This window comes from Bubalus bubalis, chromosome 6 (assembly GCF_019923935.1).
Source record: "Bubalus bubalis isolate 160015118507 breed Murrah chromosome 6, NDDB_SH_1, whole genome shotgun sequence".
NCBI classification, from domain to species: Eukaryota; Metazoa; Chordata; class Mammalia; order Artiodactyla; family Bovidae; genus Bubalus; species Bubalus bubalis.
The window spans coordinates 34,741,567-34,758,156 of NC_059162.1; the positions used below are offsets into that span (position 1 = coordinate 34,741,567).

At 39.7% G+C, this 16,590-nt stretch overlaps 2 protein-coding genes across 3 annotated transcripts in view; one reads left to right on the forward strand and one right to left on the reverse strand.

Annotated features, from left to right (window-relative positions):
* AKNAD1 (AKNA domain containing 1) overlaps nt 1–7,072 on the forward strand; it is a 52,665-nt gene extending 45,593 nt beyond the window's left edge. Inside the window, exons 14-18 of the mRNA XM_045166221.1 lie at nt 2,155–2,208; nt 2,397–2,501; nt 4,780–4,861; nt 6,086–6,185; nt 6,896–7,072. Coding sequence (XP_045022156.1) covers nt 2,155–2,208; nt 2,397–2,501; nt 4,780–4,861; nt 6,086–6,185; nt 6,896–7,027 — 473 coding nt within the window. The 3' untranslated portion in view covers nt 7,028–7,072. The remainder of the gene's footprint in view (nt 1–2,154; nt 2,209–2,396; nt 2,502–4,779; nt 4,862–6,085; nt 6,186–6,895) is intronic.
* A 5,643-nt stretch (nt 7,073–12,715) lies between these two features.
* The window catches only part of STXBP3 (syntaxin binding protein 3), a 50,897-nt gene continuing 47,022 nt past the window's right edge, over nt 12,716–16,590 (reverse strand). For both annotated transcript variants that reach the window (XM_006052147.4, XM_006052148.4), the window contains exons 18-19: nt 14,271–14,419; nt 12,716–13,442 (exon numbers count right to left, since the gene is read on the reverse strand). In XM_006052147.4, the coding sequence (XP_006052209.1) occupies nt 13,348–13,442; nt 14,271–14,419 (244 nt within the window). In that variant the 3' untranslated portion in view covers nt 12,716–13,347. The remainder of the gene's footprint in view (nt 13,443–14,270; nt 14,420–16,590) is intronic.

A 16,590-nucleotide genomic window follows, 5' to 3' on the forward strand; every position in this document is an offset into this window, starting at 1 on the left:
CAGCTTTCTTCACAGTCCAACTCTTACATCCATACATGACCACTGGAAAAACCATAGCCTTGACTAGATGGACCTTTGTTGGCAAAGTAATGTCTCTGCTTTTCAATATGCTATCTAGGTTGGTCATAACTTTCCTTCTTAGGAAAATCTAAATGATTCTACAGAGTAAAAATGACTTGAAATTTATAAATAAATACTTCTCTACTAATCCATGTTCAACCAACTGAATGTTGTATGACAGTTCTCCGGTGCAAGAAGATAAGACTTTTAGTGCAGGTATGAAAAACACCACATATTATAATATATGAAAATGTTAGTCACTCAGTGTGTCTGACCCTATTGACTGTAGCCTGCCAGGCTCCTCTGTCCATGGGATTCTCTAGGTAAGAATACTGGAGGGAGTAGCCATTCCCTTCTCCAGGGCATCTTCCTGACACAGGAATCGAACCTGGGTCTCCTGCATTGTAGCATCTGAGGTACTAAAACTAGAATAAAGAAAAGCTCTTTAGGGTCCTCAATTTTAAGAGTGTAAGAGGGTTCGGAAATCAAAAATTTGAGAATTGTTGACATATAGTATATATCACTGAACTATCATAATACCCTAAAAGGTAGGAATTATTGTCTTTATTGTATAGATAAGTAGGAATTAAGCAACTAGGGTCAAAGAGCCTGGTGTATTATCTATTGCTGTGTAATGATGTATCCCCAAACTTAATGGCTCAAAACAACAAACATTTGCTATCTCATTGTTTCTGTGGGCCAGGAATTTAGGAGCCATTTAGGTGGGTGGTTCAGGCTCAAGGTCTCTCATGAGGCTGCAGTCAAGATGTTGGCCAATACTACCATCATCTGAAGGCTTTACTGGGGCTAGAGAATCTGCGTCTAAGGTTGTTCTCACACATGGCCATTGGCCAGGGGTCTCAGTTCCTCGCCAGGTGGGCCAGTAGGCTGTTTGAATGTCATTATGATCTGGTAGCCTCCTTCCCCCAGGCAAGTGATCCAAGAGAAAGACTGAGATGGAAGTTTCAATGACTCTTACAACCTAGTTTTAGAAGTTACACATCATCATTACCACTTTATTCTATTTGTTAAAAGCAAGTCACTAAATCCAACCACAATTGAGAGAGGAATTAGGTTCTATCCTTTGAGGAGCACGTTCGAGTTTGTGACATATTACCAACCATCACAGTCAGTACGTAGCAGAATCAGGCTTCAAACTCAGGCCTACGTTCTTTCCCTTGTACAACACAGCCAGCCCAGGGTGTACATTGTTCTTCCTCTATTTGTAATTTCCTTGAATTCTGAATTAGAAGGCATTCAGTAACTACTGACTGAGACTTGGGGAAGGAAAAAAACCTTCCTAGAGCTCACTCCATTTGTGATTTACACTTTGGTAGACAATGTTACAATGAGTGTAACCATGAGTGCAGCAAGGCAGGCATTAATAGCACTGGCAGCAGTTTTGTCCCCCAACCCCTTCTCTGCTGGAATCGAGATGTTGCTTGGACACCCGAGTGTGACATACTCACCTGCTGGACCCAGGCTCCCATGCTCTGGCCTTCCTGGAGAGCGCCACTGCCCACAGCCAGCCAAACAAGACCCAGACCTGCACCAGTTACACATGCTCTCTACTACTAGCCTCTCTGTGGTTCTGATGAGGGCAAAGCTATGATTCAAGTTCCCATATGGATTTATGAATGTGTTGTAGAGGAAAACCATCTTTCCAGTTGCCTCGATAATAAGCTCTTGGCCACTGTAGGGTCTGAGAAGAAAATGTGGATGTATCAGGGCAAATCTTGAGAAATAATTACAAATGCAAGATGGTCTGATAATTCCATGGGCCAAATTCTCGCAGATCCATCCATTAGAAGACCTTTACTAAACACCTACATGTCCTGGGCAAATCTTGAGACTTTCCTATCAGAACTGATACTTATCAAAACATCTCTCAGTTGTCATAAGGTGGGGGAGGGGGGGTGTCCAAAATATCACCCCTAGGCTGGCAACCTGTGTGATAAATTTCCCCCAGGGAAAACTGAACACTCTGGGGCTAATGCGTACTTTGCATGATCAGAGCTCTACTGTCCAAAACACATTTTAGGATTATAGTAATAAAAACCTCACACTTCCTTTGCATAACTTGGGCTTTTTCAGGTTCTGATACAGGATATAGCTGCTGTTCTGCATCTCGGATTGGACTGCAGAGCAGTAAGTGTGAGAACTGTGGCACTAAGAGTCATAACTCCCAGAGAGTCTGCAGTAAAGAACCACCTAAAAATGAAAGCGACTGGGCCACCTCAGGATAAAAAAACAGGCTGTATCTGGTTCTCTGTCCGTAAGTGAGCACAACGGTTGTTTGCAGGCAGTGAGTTGCATTTTTAATCTTTTCTTTTCAGAATTTCATTATAGATACAACACCCCAGGACAGAATTTCTTTAATCATACAGAAAGAAGTGCCTTTGCTCAGCTCCGCTATTTAAATGAAAATAATTCTTCACCGAGTAAGTACATCTCCTGCATGATCCCATCTTTGTAAACAACCTAGACTCCCTCCATGGGAGACACATGTCACACTGGCCACTGTTACCATATGCTGAGCACCTGCTGAGTCTGCTGCCTGGTCTCCAGCACTCATCTGACACATCCACATCCAGCCCGACACCTGGATGGCAAGGGGCTGGGCTGGTAGATATGCAGTCCTAGCAATAAAGGACTTTGAAGTTACGAAGTGCTATACCAGTGTAATCCGGCAACAAGTCATAAATATTTGATGAGCAAATGACTGACTGCCACTATTATTGTTATTATTCAGAAGGGGGAAAAGCTTTAAATATATCCCCAGTAAAAGTCAGTATGCAAAGAAATAGACTATTTTTACACTCCTTAAATATCATGTTGCTAATTTCAATGCAAAATTTTGCTGTCTTTGGAAATACCTGAAATCCCACAAACATTTATTTATAAAGATGAATAAGACAATGGCTGCCTCCTCTCGAGGAGTTTACAACCTGTTGAAAAAAAAGGAACTCATACCCTAATGAGGAAAGTTCACGGCAAGATGTGGTTAAGTGCTAAGAGAGCAGAGTGGACCAAGGGAACACAGAGTGGGGAGGGCACACCCTTGTCTTGCTTCTGAAAAACAACCGAATCTGGTTCTCCGACATCCTTTCCTCATGGGTGAGTTCATACCTTCAGAGCTCTTTCCATGGCTGGGGACAGGGCACCAGAGAGAATGTTTCTGACCTTTCACAGCTGCAATGCCCAAGACTAAAAGAATTGTGTTTACCAGACTGACCTCAGCTGTGTCTCCCCTACCCACCCCCAGCTGCCCAATCCTCCAACTGGATGTGTTCTGTTGAGGTGACAGTCCCTAAGACTCCACAGAAGCAACAGGCACATTTCTTTACTATCTCCTTGATTTGGGGGTCAACAGCACATGAGACTTCTCATTCTAATATATGAATGAGGAAAGCAATTGAGTCGTTTGAAAAGTGATGTTGAAATGCCATTAGTGAATGTATAGTGGCCAAGAGGGTAGAAGTCTCAGGGAGGCGTCTTTTGTTCAGTGTTTAAGAGACCCTCCAGAAAGGATAGAAAATGGAGCAGGCTGTTGCAGGAGGTCGTGAGTTCCACCTGCAGACTGAGATACACGGTACTTTGTCAGGATGTTGTACATCTGTAGACTGAATGAGAATGGGACCAGATGACTCTATGACCTTTTCCAACTCTCAGTTTCTACAAATAAAGAATGAGATGACCAAGGAGTTAAGACTGAGGTCATTAGTACCACTGTTTGTCACGACAAATAAGTCAGGGTGCAGTGTGACTAAATTTGGACTTTCTGGCTCCTACCTTGCCTTCCATGTCTGAGGGACAATCCCTCTCTGTCCCCTTGTCAAGTGGGACCCTCCTGAGAGGGAGTGAAGCCAAGATACTAGAGACCAATGGATATGGCAGGAAACCAAAGGAGAAAGAAGGAAAACAGAGAAGAGAGAAGGAGAGGCAAGAGAAGGGGGGAAAGGGAGCCTCAGCAACAGAGAAGGCAGATTTGTTGTCCACTGTGCTTCCCGGGTGGCTTAGTGGGAAGGAATCCACCTGCCAGTACAGGAGACACAGGAGACATGGGTTTGATCTCTGGATTGGGAAGATCCCTTGAGGTAGGAAGTGGAAACCCACTCCAGTGTTCTTGCCTGGAAAATTCCATGGACAGGGTAGCCTTGTGGGCTGCAGTCCAAGGGGTTGCAAAGAGCTGGACGCAACTGAGCACACATATGCTTTGCCTCTCTTCCCTTCCCTGGAGCTCTTTGTGTCTTCCATGGTGACTTTCCTACCTTTATCTTATCTGTTTAGTCTCTATTTTCTAGGATTGTCTTAGTAACATAATTTTTTAGTTTCTGACTCCTAGAATCCTTGCTCCTAAAGTAGAGAGGACTTTAGAAATCCATTTGGTCCAAGCGCTTGGAAAATATTATCCCTCCATTTGCCAGATGAAGAAGTTGAACCCATAGACATGCCCAAGTCACCCAGCTAGTACCAAAGGAACTTAGACTCCTGGTTTCTTGTCTGCTAGTAAAACTCCTTTTAAATCTTGAATTTCTTTTCTTGAATTCAGAATACTCAATGGCTACTTTCCATGTTCCCTAGGTTTATTTCCTTATTAAAACTTTATGAAATATTTCACTTATATAGAAAAGTTCAGGAAAGGATAGCCATATACCCACCATTGGATTTGGGGATCTTTTTTGTGCTCTGAATCTGACCACAGCTAACATTTTTCAGCTCATTCAAAACCAAAATGGATCTGTTTCCAAAGAGCAAATCCAAAGTACTCTAATGACGGATGTGAACCCATACCAAGGAAGTGAGTATGATGAACAAAACGACCACCCATTTGGTGTATGCCATGTGCCTAGTGCACTGTCTGCCCATGATCACCGACAGCAGCGGTCCCCAACCTTTTTGAAACAGCAGGGACCAGTTTTGTGCAAGACAGTTTTTCCATGGGGGTTCCGGGATGATTCAAGCGCATTACATTCATTGTGCACTTTATTTCTATTATTATTACATCAGTGCCACCTCAGATCATCAGGCATTAGATCCCAGAGGTGGGGGCCCCCTGACCTAGATCTTAAGTAGTAGTCAGGATTCAAACCAATATCTGGCTAATATTTCAGTCATTCAGTTATTCTTTCAACAAATATTTGAGTGTCAATAGCAGGACATTGTGCTCGTCCTGAGGACACAGTGACAAAGTCAACTACTGTCTCTGCTCTTACTTTTTTGGCAGAGGAAAAGGGGGCATAGAGTACTATTACCTAATATGGCGGTTTAGAGAAGCTGAATTCCAAAGAATAAGTATGAATGAGTCAGCAAGGATGGAAGAGCACGAGCAAAGAAATGCCAGTCTGAGAGAGCCTCCTGGTGTGGAAAAGCCCTTGGCAAGTTCAAGAGCATTTGGCAGGAGCCTAAAAGAGGGCGAGGCAGTGGGGCAGGATAGGTGAGGGAAGGCTGGTGGGATGGGCATGGCCAGGCTGTGCAAGGGCTTGTCGGCTGCAGGAAGGAGTCTCAGGTTTAATGGGTAGCCAATGAGATTTTTTTTTTTTTTAAACCAGAGTGTTTTTTAAAGCTTCCTCGTGTTTTATAAGATCACTCTCACTACTAAGGGAGAGGGAATGGATTAGAGGAGTCAAGGACTGGAGCACAGAAGCCAAATAAGAGACCAGTACAATAAGCCATGTGGGATGATGGCAGCTTAGCTAAGTGTGGTAGAAAAGGAAAGAGAGAAGACTAGTATTTAAGAGCTATTTAGGAGGCAGACTTGACAGTGTAGCAGAGAGTTCAGGCTGTGCAGTCACACTCATTCAGTGTGAACCCTACTACGCCCTGCCTGGCGGGGTGCAGTGTGTATGAATACAGCCACTGGGGAGTTCTTCGGTTTGCATCTTGGTTCTGTGTCCTTGGGCAGATGGCGCACCAACTCCTCACAGACACACACACACACACACACACACAGAGCCATTGCTGAACCACAGAGTTGAAGAGGGTGCTTTACACAAGTATCAATGTGCTTTTGCCTTTCTTACAGGTCAGACCTTGCTACACTCTCCCCCCATTCCCACTCCTGCAGGATTTCTGAAAACACATCCTCCAGCAACTTTAGCAGTAACAAAGAAACGGAATCTGAGGTGAGGACCTTGCAGCTTGTGGGTTTGGTCTTCGTAACCACAAAACTGATGGCTTTTAAATTATTACAGTATGAGAACATCAAAAAGTGTTCTGCTGAAACAACTTGCGCTCAGCACTAACATAAAGACACACAGCCTGAGCAGCCACATGGTTTGTGTTATTCCTAAATTGGTTCCCAGGGAAATTTCCTGGACAAAGTGCTTTGTGGGTGGTGCCTCAGCTATAGGATTTCCCAGTGTGCCGTTCACAAGTTTGTTCCAGTGACGCTGGGGTTAGAGCTGCCAGCAGTCTTCTGTTTTCAGTCAGGTCGCTTTCAATGTCGCCACAAGCATGTGCCACATCCCTGTGTGCCCCTCAGTGGCTACGGGCCCTAAATCCCCTTCAGTGCCCCTCATCCCAAGAGTCTTTCTTCCTTCTCACAGATCTCTTTTTCCACAGCAGGGAAACAGCCCAGCAGGTTGCTGACCTCATCCTCTGATTCATGCTCATCAGTCACGTGTTTATCTTTTTTTCTGTCCCTTTCTCTACAAAATATATTCCATCTCACACTGGTTTCCTAGGAAACCAGTTCTCAAAAACAGAAATAGACTGGGTGGAAAACAGAATACTCCAAAAATTCCACTTTGCAATGTTTAATAATGAGATAACCCAATTACCAGGAGCAGTAGTAAATTTCTGTAACCAAAATGTGTGGACTTTTCCTCTGTAGATTTTAAACTCGTCTTTGGATCATGCCCTAAGGACAGCAACCATTCTGAAACAAACTACTGATCAAATGATTAGAACTATTGCAGAAGATCTTGCCAAAGTACAAAGATGGAGGAAAAAGTTGAAATACTAGTTTGACTCAAGGCAACCAAGGATTAAAAAAAAAATGCAGAGAAAACTTGGTCTTCCCTCCAAAGGTATTTTACTTATTATACAACTTATGAAGATGACTTTCTAGAGAAAACACCAAAATTGCAAGAAATGGGGGACACAATTTTTTTTTAAATGGACCTCTGATTCTTAAAAATCAAAGTCAACACATATTTAAAGATAAATGTTACTAACTCATAATAAAAGAAATGAAAACAGTAACATATACTTTTACCTGTCAGTATGGCAAAAACTAAAGTTTGGAAAACCCAGGCTGTGTCAGGGAAGATGGGGGAGATGAGTGCTCTCATATACTGCTGATAGAAGTACATATTAGTGCAACTCTGTTGGAAGGCAACTCTATAATTGCTACCAAATTCTACAAATTCTGAAGTATTTACTTTCTGAGCAGCAATTCCACTACTAGGATTTTGCTTTATAAGTCATTCAAACAATATGTCACATAATGTGTATGAGGATGGCCACTGATGGGAAGGGCTCACAAATGGAACACATCTAATACCCTCTATGATAATTCAAGAACAATGACAGTCAGGACTTCTCTGGTCACCCAGTGGCTAAGCCTCTGAGCTCCCAAAACAGGGGGCCTGGGTTCGATCCCTGGTCAGGGAATTTGATCCCACATGCCTCAATTGAAAGATTCCTGCATGCTGTAACTAAAGATCCTGCATGCTGCAAGGAAGATCAAAGATCCCATATGCGGCGATAAAGACTTGGAGCACCCAAATAAAGGTGAAAATCAAATAAAGGTGAAATTTAATTTCAAAAATGACAGTCATACAGTTAATACTCTGCAGCCACTGAAAAGAATGAGGTGTATAATCTGTAAGATAGTGAAGAAAAGCAAGCTAATAAGAAATATGTGTGACTTCATTTGTTTTTCAAAGAGCATATACATTTTCTGGAAAGATACACAAAAATATTCAGTGGGCTTCTAGGAAATTCAACCGGAAGCCTCAAGAGAGGCTCTTTACTTTTCATTTACTTTCAGTACTTAATGAAATTCTTATGATTGTTTTATATATTATTTACTTAGAGATCTCCTGAAGTCAGAAATATGGAAAAATAACTGTCCTGGATTAATGAAATTTACCTAGGCCAAAACTGCATGCAGGGATTAAGCCCTGATTTGCTGCTTTTAAGGACTGGCGCTCAACCTCCATAATGAGAGAGGAGCGGTTTACTGGCTCTCTCCCTCCTTCCTGGGACTCAGTGAGTGCGTGCGTGAAGTCGCTCAGTCGTGTCTGACTCTTTGCAACCCCATGGACTGTACTACTTAAACTTTTGGGGATTCAACCCTCTTTGAGAATTTGATGAAAGTTAGGGAGCCTCCCTGCCCCATGCTCCTCTAAAAGTGATATGAACATGCATGATTTTGCATACAGTTTTTAAAAGTTCGTGCAGACCTGAAGCAAATCCATGGCATCCAAGTTAGAAGGGACTGCCACAAATGAATGTCCCTTACACCACAAATTAACCTTTATAGAAACTTACTATTGTAATTATTTAAAAATATGACCCATCCCTGCCTTATTAAACCATATTCCAAGTGTAATTTATATTTCCTTGATGAGCATCATTATAAACAATCACCGAATCGTCTAATCCAAGAAACAGAAATCGGGCTATGTCCTTAAGGAATTCTGGAAGAGAGCTAGACTCTGATTTACAAGGATAATTTTATATTTACTGACTCAATAGTTTTTGGCTGTCTCCTCCCTCATGAGACTTCTTTGATAGATCTCTTCTAATTCTGCTGCAATAATAAGCCAGAAGAACAAGCTTCTAAAGTAAAAGTAATTGTATCTAGGACTTCCCTGGCAATCCAGTGGTTAAGACTCTTCCAATTCAGGGGGCACAGGTTCAATTCCTGGTCAGGGAACTAAGATCCTGCATTTTGAGTGGTATAGCCAAAAAATTAAAAAAAAAAGTAATTGTGTATCGAATGCTGAGTCCAGGGACTCAGCAGCATGAGTGGGACTCTTGGTAGAAGGCATTTACTGTCTGAGTTAACTATTAGATTTTACACAAGAAAATTCATCTAACATTCCTTTCAATTGTAATCTTAGTGAATTATTTAAAATAGACCAAATTCATACTAAATAGGAATATATATTTAATAACCAAAATGTTGCTTTGGTAGTAGAACTTTTACTGTGGGAGGAACACATTTCTTGTTCCTTTGATTTTAAAAGAAATCCACCTGCATCCTGAAGGGACTCACAAAGGGTACAAACACCTATAGCAGAACCGAGTTATGGAAGCATCACAAGTTACCAAACACACCACCAGGATCTGGCCCGCTTGGACTTAGCTCAAAGTCAAGAATTTTTGTGAACTGCTGTTTTTATTTACTTTTTGTGAATATGACTGAATGATATGAATCCACTACACTTTACAAACCAAGTACATCTTAACAGGAAGCAAAAATGTGCTTCATAGATTGTGAGTCAATCATTTCAGTTAGGAGCAACAACAAAAGTGTTTTTCAGGGTCTTTGTACCAAAATCTGCAAAAAAATAAAAATCCCCAAATCTGGGTGGGGAATCAGTTTATATTAGGAATTTATGTCTAATGACCTTACATCTTCAAATTCAGTAAGAAATTCAAGAAACAAAGGGGTCTCTCCAACTCTAAGTCTAAAATGTATATGAAACGTAGGCTTACAGGATCTCTTATCAGAGTGACAGGACACAGGGACCACTGAGGTCTGAAGTGACTGAAGGGACCAGCGTTTGCTGTCATCACACTCTTAGTTCCGTTTGTCACAGGGCATTGGATTAGTGCGGATCTGTTCCATACACGTACTAACCCTGGACAGATAGCTAGCAAGGCATATGAAGATCTCAGATAAAATGCAGACACCAAAAGATTAGCCTTCTCACTGGCAGTGTACTGTTCTCACGCTCAGCATTCAAAGAAAGCTGTTTATTAGACTGGTGGTTGCCAAGGGAGAGGGGGTTGGAGGAGGGACAGAGTGTTGGGACTGGCAGATATAAGCTTTTATGTAAAGCATGGATGAACAACAAAGTCCTACTGTATAGCACAGAGAACAATATTCACCATCCAAAAGAAGTGTACATGTATGCACAATTGAATCATTTTGCAGTACAACACCACTAACACACTGTAAATCAACTATACTTCAATTAAAAACAAACAAAAGTTTATTAATGTCAAACCTTTCCTCTCCACATATACATGTCATCCAGGTTAAATTATATAAACTTTTTATACTTTAGCTTTCCTAAGCTTTAAAATGGAGATGATAATAGTGCCTATTTTCAAAGGATTAAATGAGAAGATTAAATGATGTAATATAAGCACTTAAAAACTGCCTCACATATAAAGCATTTGCACATTATTTTATTAGTATTACTTAGTAAAATAGCAAGTTCTGAAATTAATATGTCAAAATAGTAACTTTCCTATATATAAAAAAATTCTGTCTGAAAAACATGATAGAAGATCCAACTTACGTGGAACCATGAAAAATACCATGGTGATACGCAATACCTGTATAAAGAAAATAATGATTCTTAAGGTTGTATTTTCCCTGAATTAACCTATAAGTTCACTATGAACCTAATGAAAATATCAAAATAACTTTTGATATTAACAAAATGATGCTAAAGTTCACTTTTTAAAAATGCAATACCCAGAGAATTTCTGAAAAAAATAATGGTAATTCTGGTATGGGTGGAATAGAGATTATGTCCACTTATTAACACAACCTGAATTAAAATAGGGAGGGACTTCCCTGGTGGCCCACTGGTAAGACTCCATGCTCCCAATGCAGGGAGCAGAGGTCCAATCCCTGGTTGGGAAACTATATCCCACATGCCCCAGCTAAGAGTTCGCATGCTCTAACCAAAACTCCCCCATGCAGCACAAAGTTCAAAGATCCTGTGTGCCACGACTAAGACCCAGCACAGCCAAATAAAATAATAATGATTAATACATTAGAGGGACTTCCCTGGGGGCCCAGTGATTGGGACTTTACCTTCCAGTGCAGGGGGTGCAGGTTGGCTCCCTGGTTGGGGAGCTGGGATCCCACATGCCTTGCAGCCAAAAGGCCACAACAGAACTGAAGCAGTGTTGTAAAAAATTAAAAAAAGACTTTAAAAAAGTGGTCCACATTAAAAAAAAAAAAATCTCTAAAACAGGGAATAAACTGGAAGATTGGGATTGACATATATATTCTACTAAATATAAAATGGATAACTAATGAGGACCTACTGAATAGCACAGCGAACTCTGACTTATATGGGAAAAGAAGCTAAAGAGTAGACAGACGTATATGTATAACTGATTCACTTTCCTGCACACCTGAAACTAACACAGCATTGTAAAGCAACTATACTCCATAGAAATTTTAAAATATAAAATAGAAGAAAATAAAACAAACTACAAATCAATAAAAAGAATGTAGAAACAGACCAAAATTCAAACTTAGTTTATGAGCAAGGTATTTCAGATTAATTGGGGAAAGAGGGATTGCCCAATAAAATTTGGTATGGTATCTATTTAGAAAGAAATAAAAATGGATCTCTGTTAACTACTGTATCAGTTAGGGTTCTCTGAAGGAATAGAAACTCCTCTAGATATTTTAAGAAGAGAGTGTTTTAATATAGAGAATTTAGTCCTTAAAAATCATGGGAAAGCTGCAGGGGAAGAAACTTGGGACTCTATTTTTAGTCTCATGTCATATCACAATCTGACCCAGGGAACAGGAAGGTAGTGCCACCAGCTGCCTCACAGCCATGAGGCAGGTGACAGACACTAAAGCGTGCAGTCTGGTTGCTACAAACAACTGTAGCTAGGAACTTACCTGTCCACTGGCACAGCCACAGCAGATGGCCTCTGCCTTTCTACCTTCAAAACCCCCACCAAATGCAAATATAAAGACAAGCAGAATCTAACCTGTTCAGAACCCCACTTACCTTTTGAGTCTGAAAAACTTCCTTTTTAGCTTTTCATCCCTTGTTATATGGAATGGGGAGGCATGGGACATAATGCCAAATGCTAAGAGACAATATCTAGCATACATTCTCATACTAAAATCAGTTTCGGCAGGATGGTGAGAGTTACCTATGAAAAATAAAATGAACCCATCAAAATGCTCTAGAAGATCAATGGGTGAATTTACAACCTTAGGTGCAAAGATAGCTCTAAGTACAATACAAATTTGGGGGCCATAAAGGAAAAGTGATAGATTTATCTAAATAAAAATTTTAAATGGTGGTATCAGTATTTTAAATGCACAAACATTTTGACAGCTATGTCCTCACTAGAAATTTACATTAAAGAAATATTTGTGTAAGTTTGCAAAAGTATGTACCCAAACAATGCAGCAAAATTCTTTAGATAAGTGATATATAAAATTAGGGTCCATTATATGACAGAACATGACGAGGCCAGGTAAAAGGAGAGATTGGGAATGGAGAGGAGAGGTTCCCTTTGTGTAACACATGTACACCCATATCCTCACATTATCCAACCTTATGCAAAGACTACATCATTATCATCTAAGTCAAAAGGAGTTACCTTGGTGGAAAGATTAGGATACATTCTTTTCCTTCTTTGTAATTCTCTTAGAAATTTAAAGTTTCCCAATATCCCCATCCTCCCCGCCAAAAAACAAAGATAATTTTTGTAAGTATGAATTTATTTTCTTAAAATGTTCATGATTATTTGTTTGATAATTTAAACATTTCAAAATTATATAAAATTGTGTTTTTTAGAAATATCTGGCAAGACAGTAAATGCTGTAAAATATTTCAGTTAATGATTGAATTACTTTACATATAAAAGAAGTCATGAATTTCAGTTGAAAGAAAAACTGCACTTTTAGGAAATCATTCTATTATACATACAAATTTACAGTTTTCACTTTTATAATCTTTTCATTTAAAATTGTTTCCCCAAAAACTATATTCCTGCATAAGACAGACAAGTATCTAATAAGTAATTAGTATGTACACAGGTAGGCTGTGAAAAATTAACCACAACTATAATATATTCTGTTCCAAAGCTGAAAACATTTCCTTTTAGAAAGCATTTTAACATTTCTTCTCATCATCCACAAAGCAGCAATAATATTTAAATTAAAAATGGCAAATCCAATGATACGTAATCATAAACAGTCCCTTAAGAAACACATCTGAAAGTCATTATTCCTTAAAATATTTACAGTTTAAATTACATGAAAGCAACAATGTCTTGATCTATTTTAGCTGAACAAATTAATAAGAATCTCTAAATTGTTCCCCACCCAAAATGTTATTCATCTTTAGTAAAGGAGACTTTATCCTTGGGCTTATTCAGCATCTTTATATCATCCAACAGTTTTCTGGGTGTTAAAATATGCGTGGATCCTGGAAGAGGAAAGATAAATCTTCAGAGGCCAGCAGTCAAATCAATTTTACCTGGCTAACTATATTGCCTTGTCCTTCAAATATACAAAGTGCAGTAGCTTGAGGCAGCTTAACAAAATTTCTGTAGGCTGCCTTCCTAAACTACAATATTTTAATCCTTCCTCTTCACTAAGCACACTCAGTAACCCTTCACAAACAGTGCCCACTACTATATTTTGTACTGTAGTTACCAGTTTGTACTATATATTGATACACTGAAGAGCAAAATCGGAGGTTAGCCTGTCCCCCTGACAGAACAGCAAGAGTCACCGTGAATTCAATCACAGAGAACTGTTAAGCAGAACCACAGACTGAAGCTTGATGTACAAATGCGGCATCTCCACACATCAGGAGAGTCTAGGTATCAGTGGCTTTGACTGAAATTCTTAAAACTAAATTCCATACGGGCTCGGCCAACGTCAGGTCCACAGCCACAAAAAGTTTCAAAATATTTCTGTAGTAGAAATAAATGTTTCAAAAAGTATTTAATCATGAAAGCAAGAAAAGGATAGGATGAAATATTTTAAAGGATATATTTAATGATATTTAAAGAATGCAATATTCCTGAAACTCATTCTCTCAAATCAAAATTGTAATTTTAAAAAATCATCAAAAGGTCAACCAGGAAAAAACTGGTACATCAGATAAAACACACTGATTCAAAAAATATTTTTTTGCACTCAACAGTTTAGTTCTAAATGTAAATTACAAGATAAAGTTTTACATATATATTTTTGCATCTAAGAGTTTGTTTTAAAAAAATAGACAAAAGGAAAACACAAGTCTTACCAATAATAACTTCACAGGACTTATGTGCCTGAGAAACTTCATAAGCACAACGCATTTCAGAGTATGTAATCCCTCCAATCACAAAAACAATCAGCTTAGACCCATTTTTTCGATCCTCTAAATAATTAGTTCTGGGTTTCTGCCGAGCACTAAAAAAATAAACATGAACACGTTAAAAATATTTCCAAAGCCATACTGTTTGTAGTCTTTAAAAGAGCCTAACTCAGGCAAACTCAAATTTGGCACCAACTGCACTGATTTTCGGAGGAGGCAATGGCACCCCACTCCAGTACTCTTGCCTGGAAAATCCCATGGATGGAGGACCCTGGTGGGCCACAGTCCATGGGGTCGCTAAGAGTCGGACACAACTGAGCGACTTCACTTTGACTTTTCACTTTCATGCATTGGAGAAGGAAATGGCAACCCACTCCAGTGTTCTTGCCTGGAGAATCCCAGGGACGGAGGAGCCTGGTGGGCTGCCGTCTAAGGGGTCGCACAGAGTCGGACATGACTGAAGCAACTTAGCAGCAGCAGCACTGATTTTAAGAAAATGACTTAACTATGGTATGACTGGAGCACCATGAGCTAGGCAGGAGAGCCCCAGTTAAGTTCAATTTTGATCTGAGAGAGTTTGGACAAATGACTCATAATCTAGCTTAGCATGTGGACCTATAAAACGGAGCTATGTGTGTGTGTGTGCTCAGTCATGTCCAACTCTTTGCGATCCCATGCACTACATCCCACCAGGCTCCTCTATCCATGGGATTTTCCAGGCAAGAATATTAGAGTGGGTTGCCATTTCCTCCTCCAGGGGACTTCCCAACCCAGGGATCAAAGCTGTGTCTCCTGTGTCGCCAGCACTGCTGATGGATTTTTTACCTCTGAGCCATGTGGGAAGCCCCAAACAGAGCTAAGGGCCTGTCTTATTTATTTCAGATAAATACATAGTATACCTGGAAAGTCTATGACTTACTGAAGTTAAATAAAAGCAGGGCGGGTTGCATTGAGACAGCAGTAAGAGTTTTAAAGACATAGAGGAGGTGGGGGAAGCCCAGGTACTGATTTGGAGCTAACGTGGTATGGGCATGTCCCTTGCTGGAACTCGCTGAAGTACTGAGACATCCAGACAGGAGATATCCAACACATCTGCACGCCTGTGTTCAATGCAGTTTTAGTCACAACAGTCAAGATATAAAAATAACCTAATGTCCATCAATGAACATATTGACCAAAAAAAAATTGTGTATATATATTGTAGAATATTGTTCATCCTTAAAAAAGAAGCAAATTCTTCCATCTGCAACAACATGAATAAACAGGGAGGAAATTATGCTAAGTAAAATAAGGCAAACTCAGAAAGACTGCATGATCTCACTTATATGTGGAATCTAAAACAGTCAAACTCGCTGAAGCAGAGAGAAGAATGCTGGTGGTCTGGGAAGGTGGGCAGGGGAAGAGAATGAGACAATGTTGGTCAAAAGGGCACAAAATTCAACCATGCAAGATGAGTAAGTTCTAGAGATCTAATATAGAGCGTGGAGACTATAGTTAACAAAACCACACTGTATATTTGAAATATGCTAAGAGGACAGATTTTAATTAAGTCTTCTTGCCACAAAAAAAGAAAGGAAAGAAGGAAAATGGTAATTATGTGTATGTGGAGGTGATGGATATATTAACTAGCTTGTGGTGATTTCACAATGTATATGTATCAAAACATCAAGCTGTATACCTTAAACATATGCAACACTATGAAATCAATTACCTCAATAATGCTGGTTAAAAAAAGGAGCAATGTGGGTTCCAATTCTGATTCTGCTTCTTTTTAATTCTGTATTATTTTTAGCAAGTAACTTAACCTCTCTCTAAACCTCAAGGGTTGTTTTCAAGATTAAATGCAAAAAAAAAAAAAAAAAAAAGATGCAATAATATACAGAAGACACTGTATGGAATCTGATACTGGGAAACCACTGAATAAACAGCTGTTATTTCTACCTCCTCCCCCCTTAGAATGCTCTAGATCTGCATTGATCAAGATAGTAGTCACTAGCCACATGAGGCAATTTAAACTTAACTAAAATTAAAAATTCAGTTTCTCAGTCACACTAGCTACATATCAAGTGCTCAACAGTTATATATGGCTAGTAGTTATAAACAGGACAGTGAAGATAAAGGACATTCCATTATTGTAAGAAAGTTCTATTGGGTAGCACTGCTTTAAGTCATAAAAATCACTATATTTGTTCCCATACCCCACGGGTAAAAATTCTGAGCTTTTATTTGAAAACTAAGTATTTTAAAATAAACATTTATGTAATCT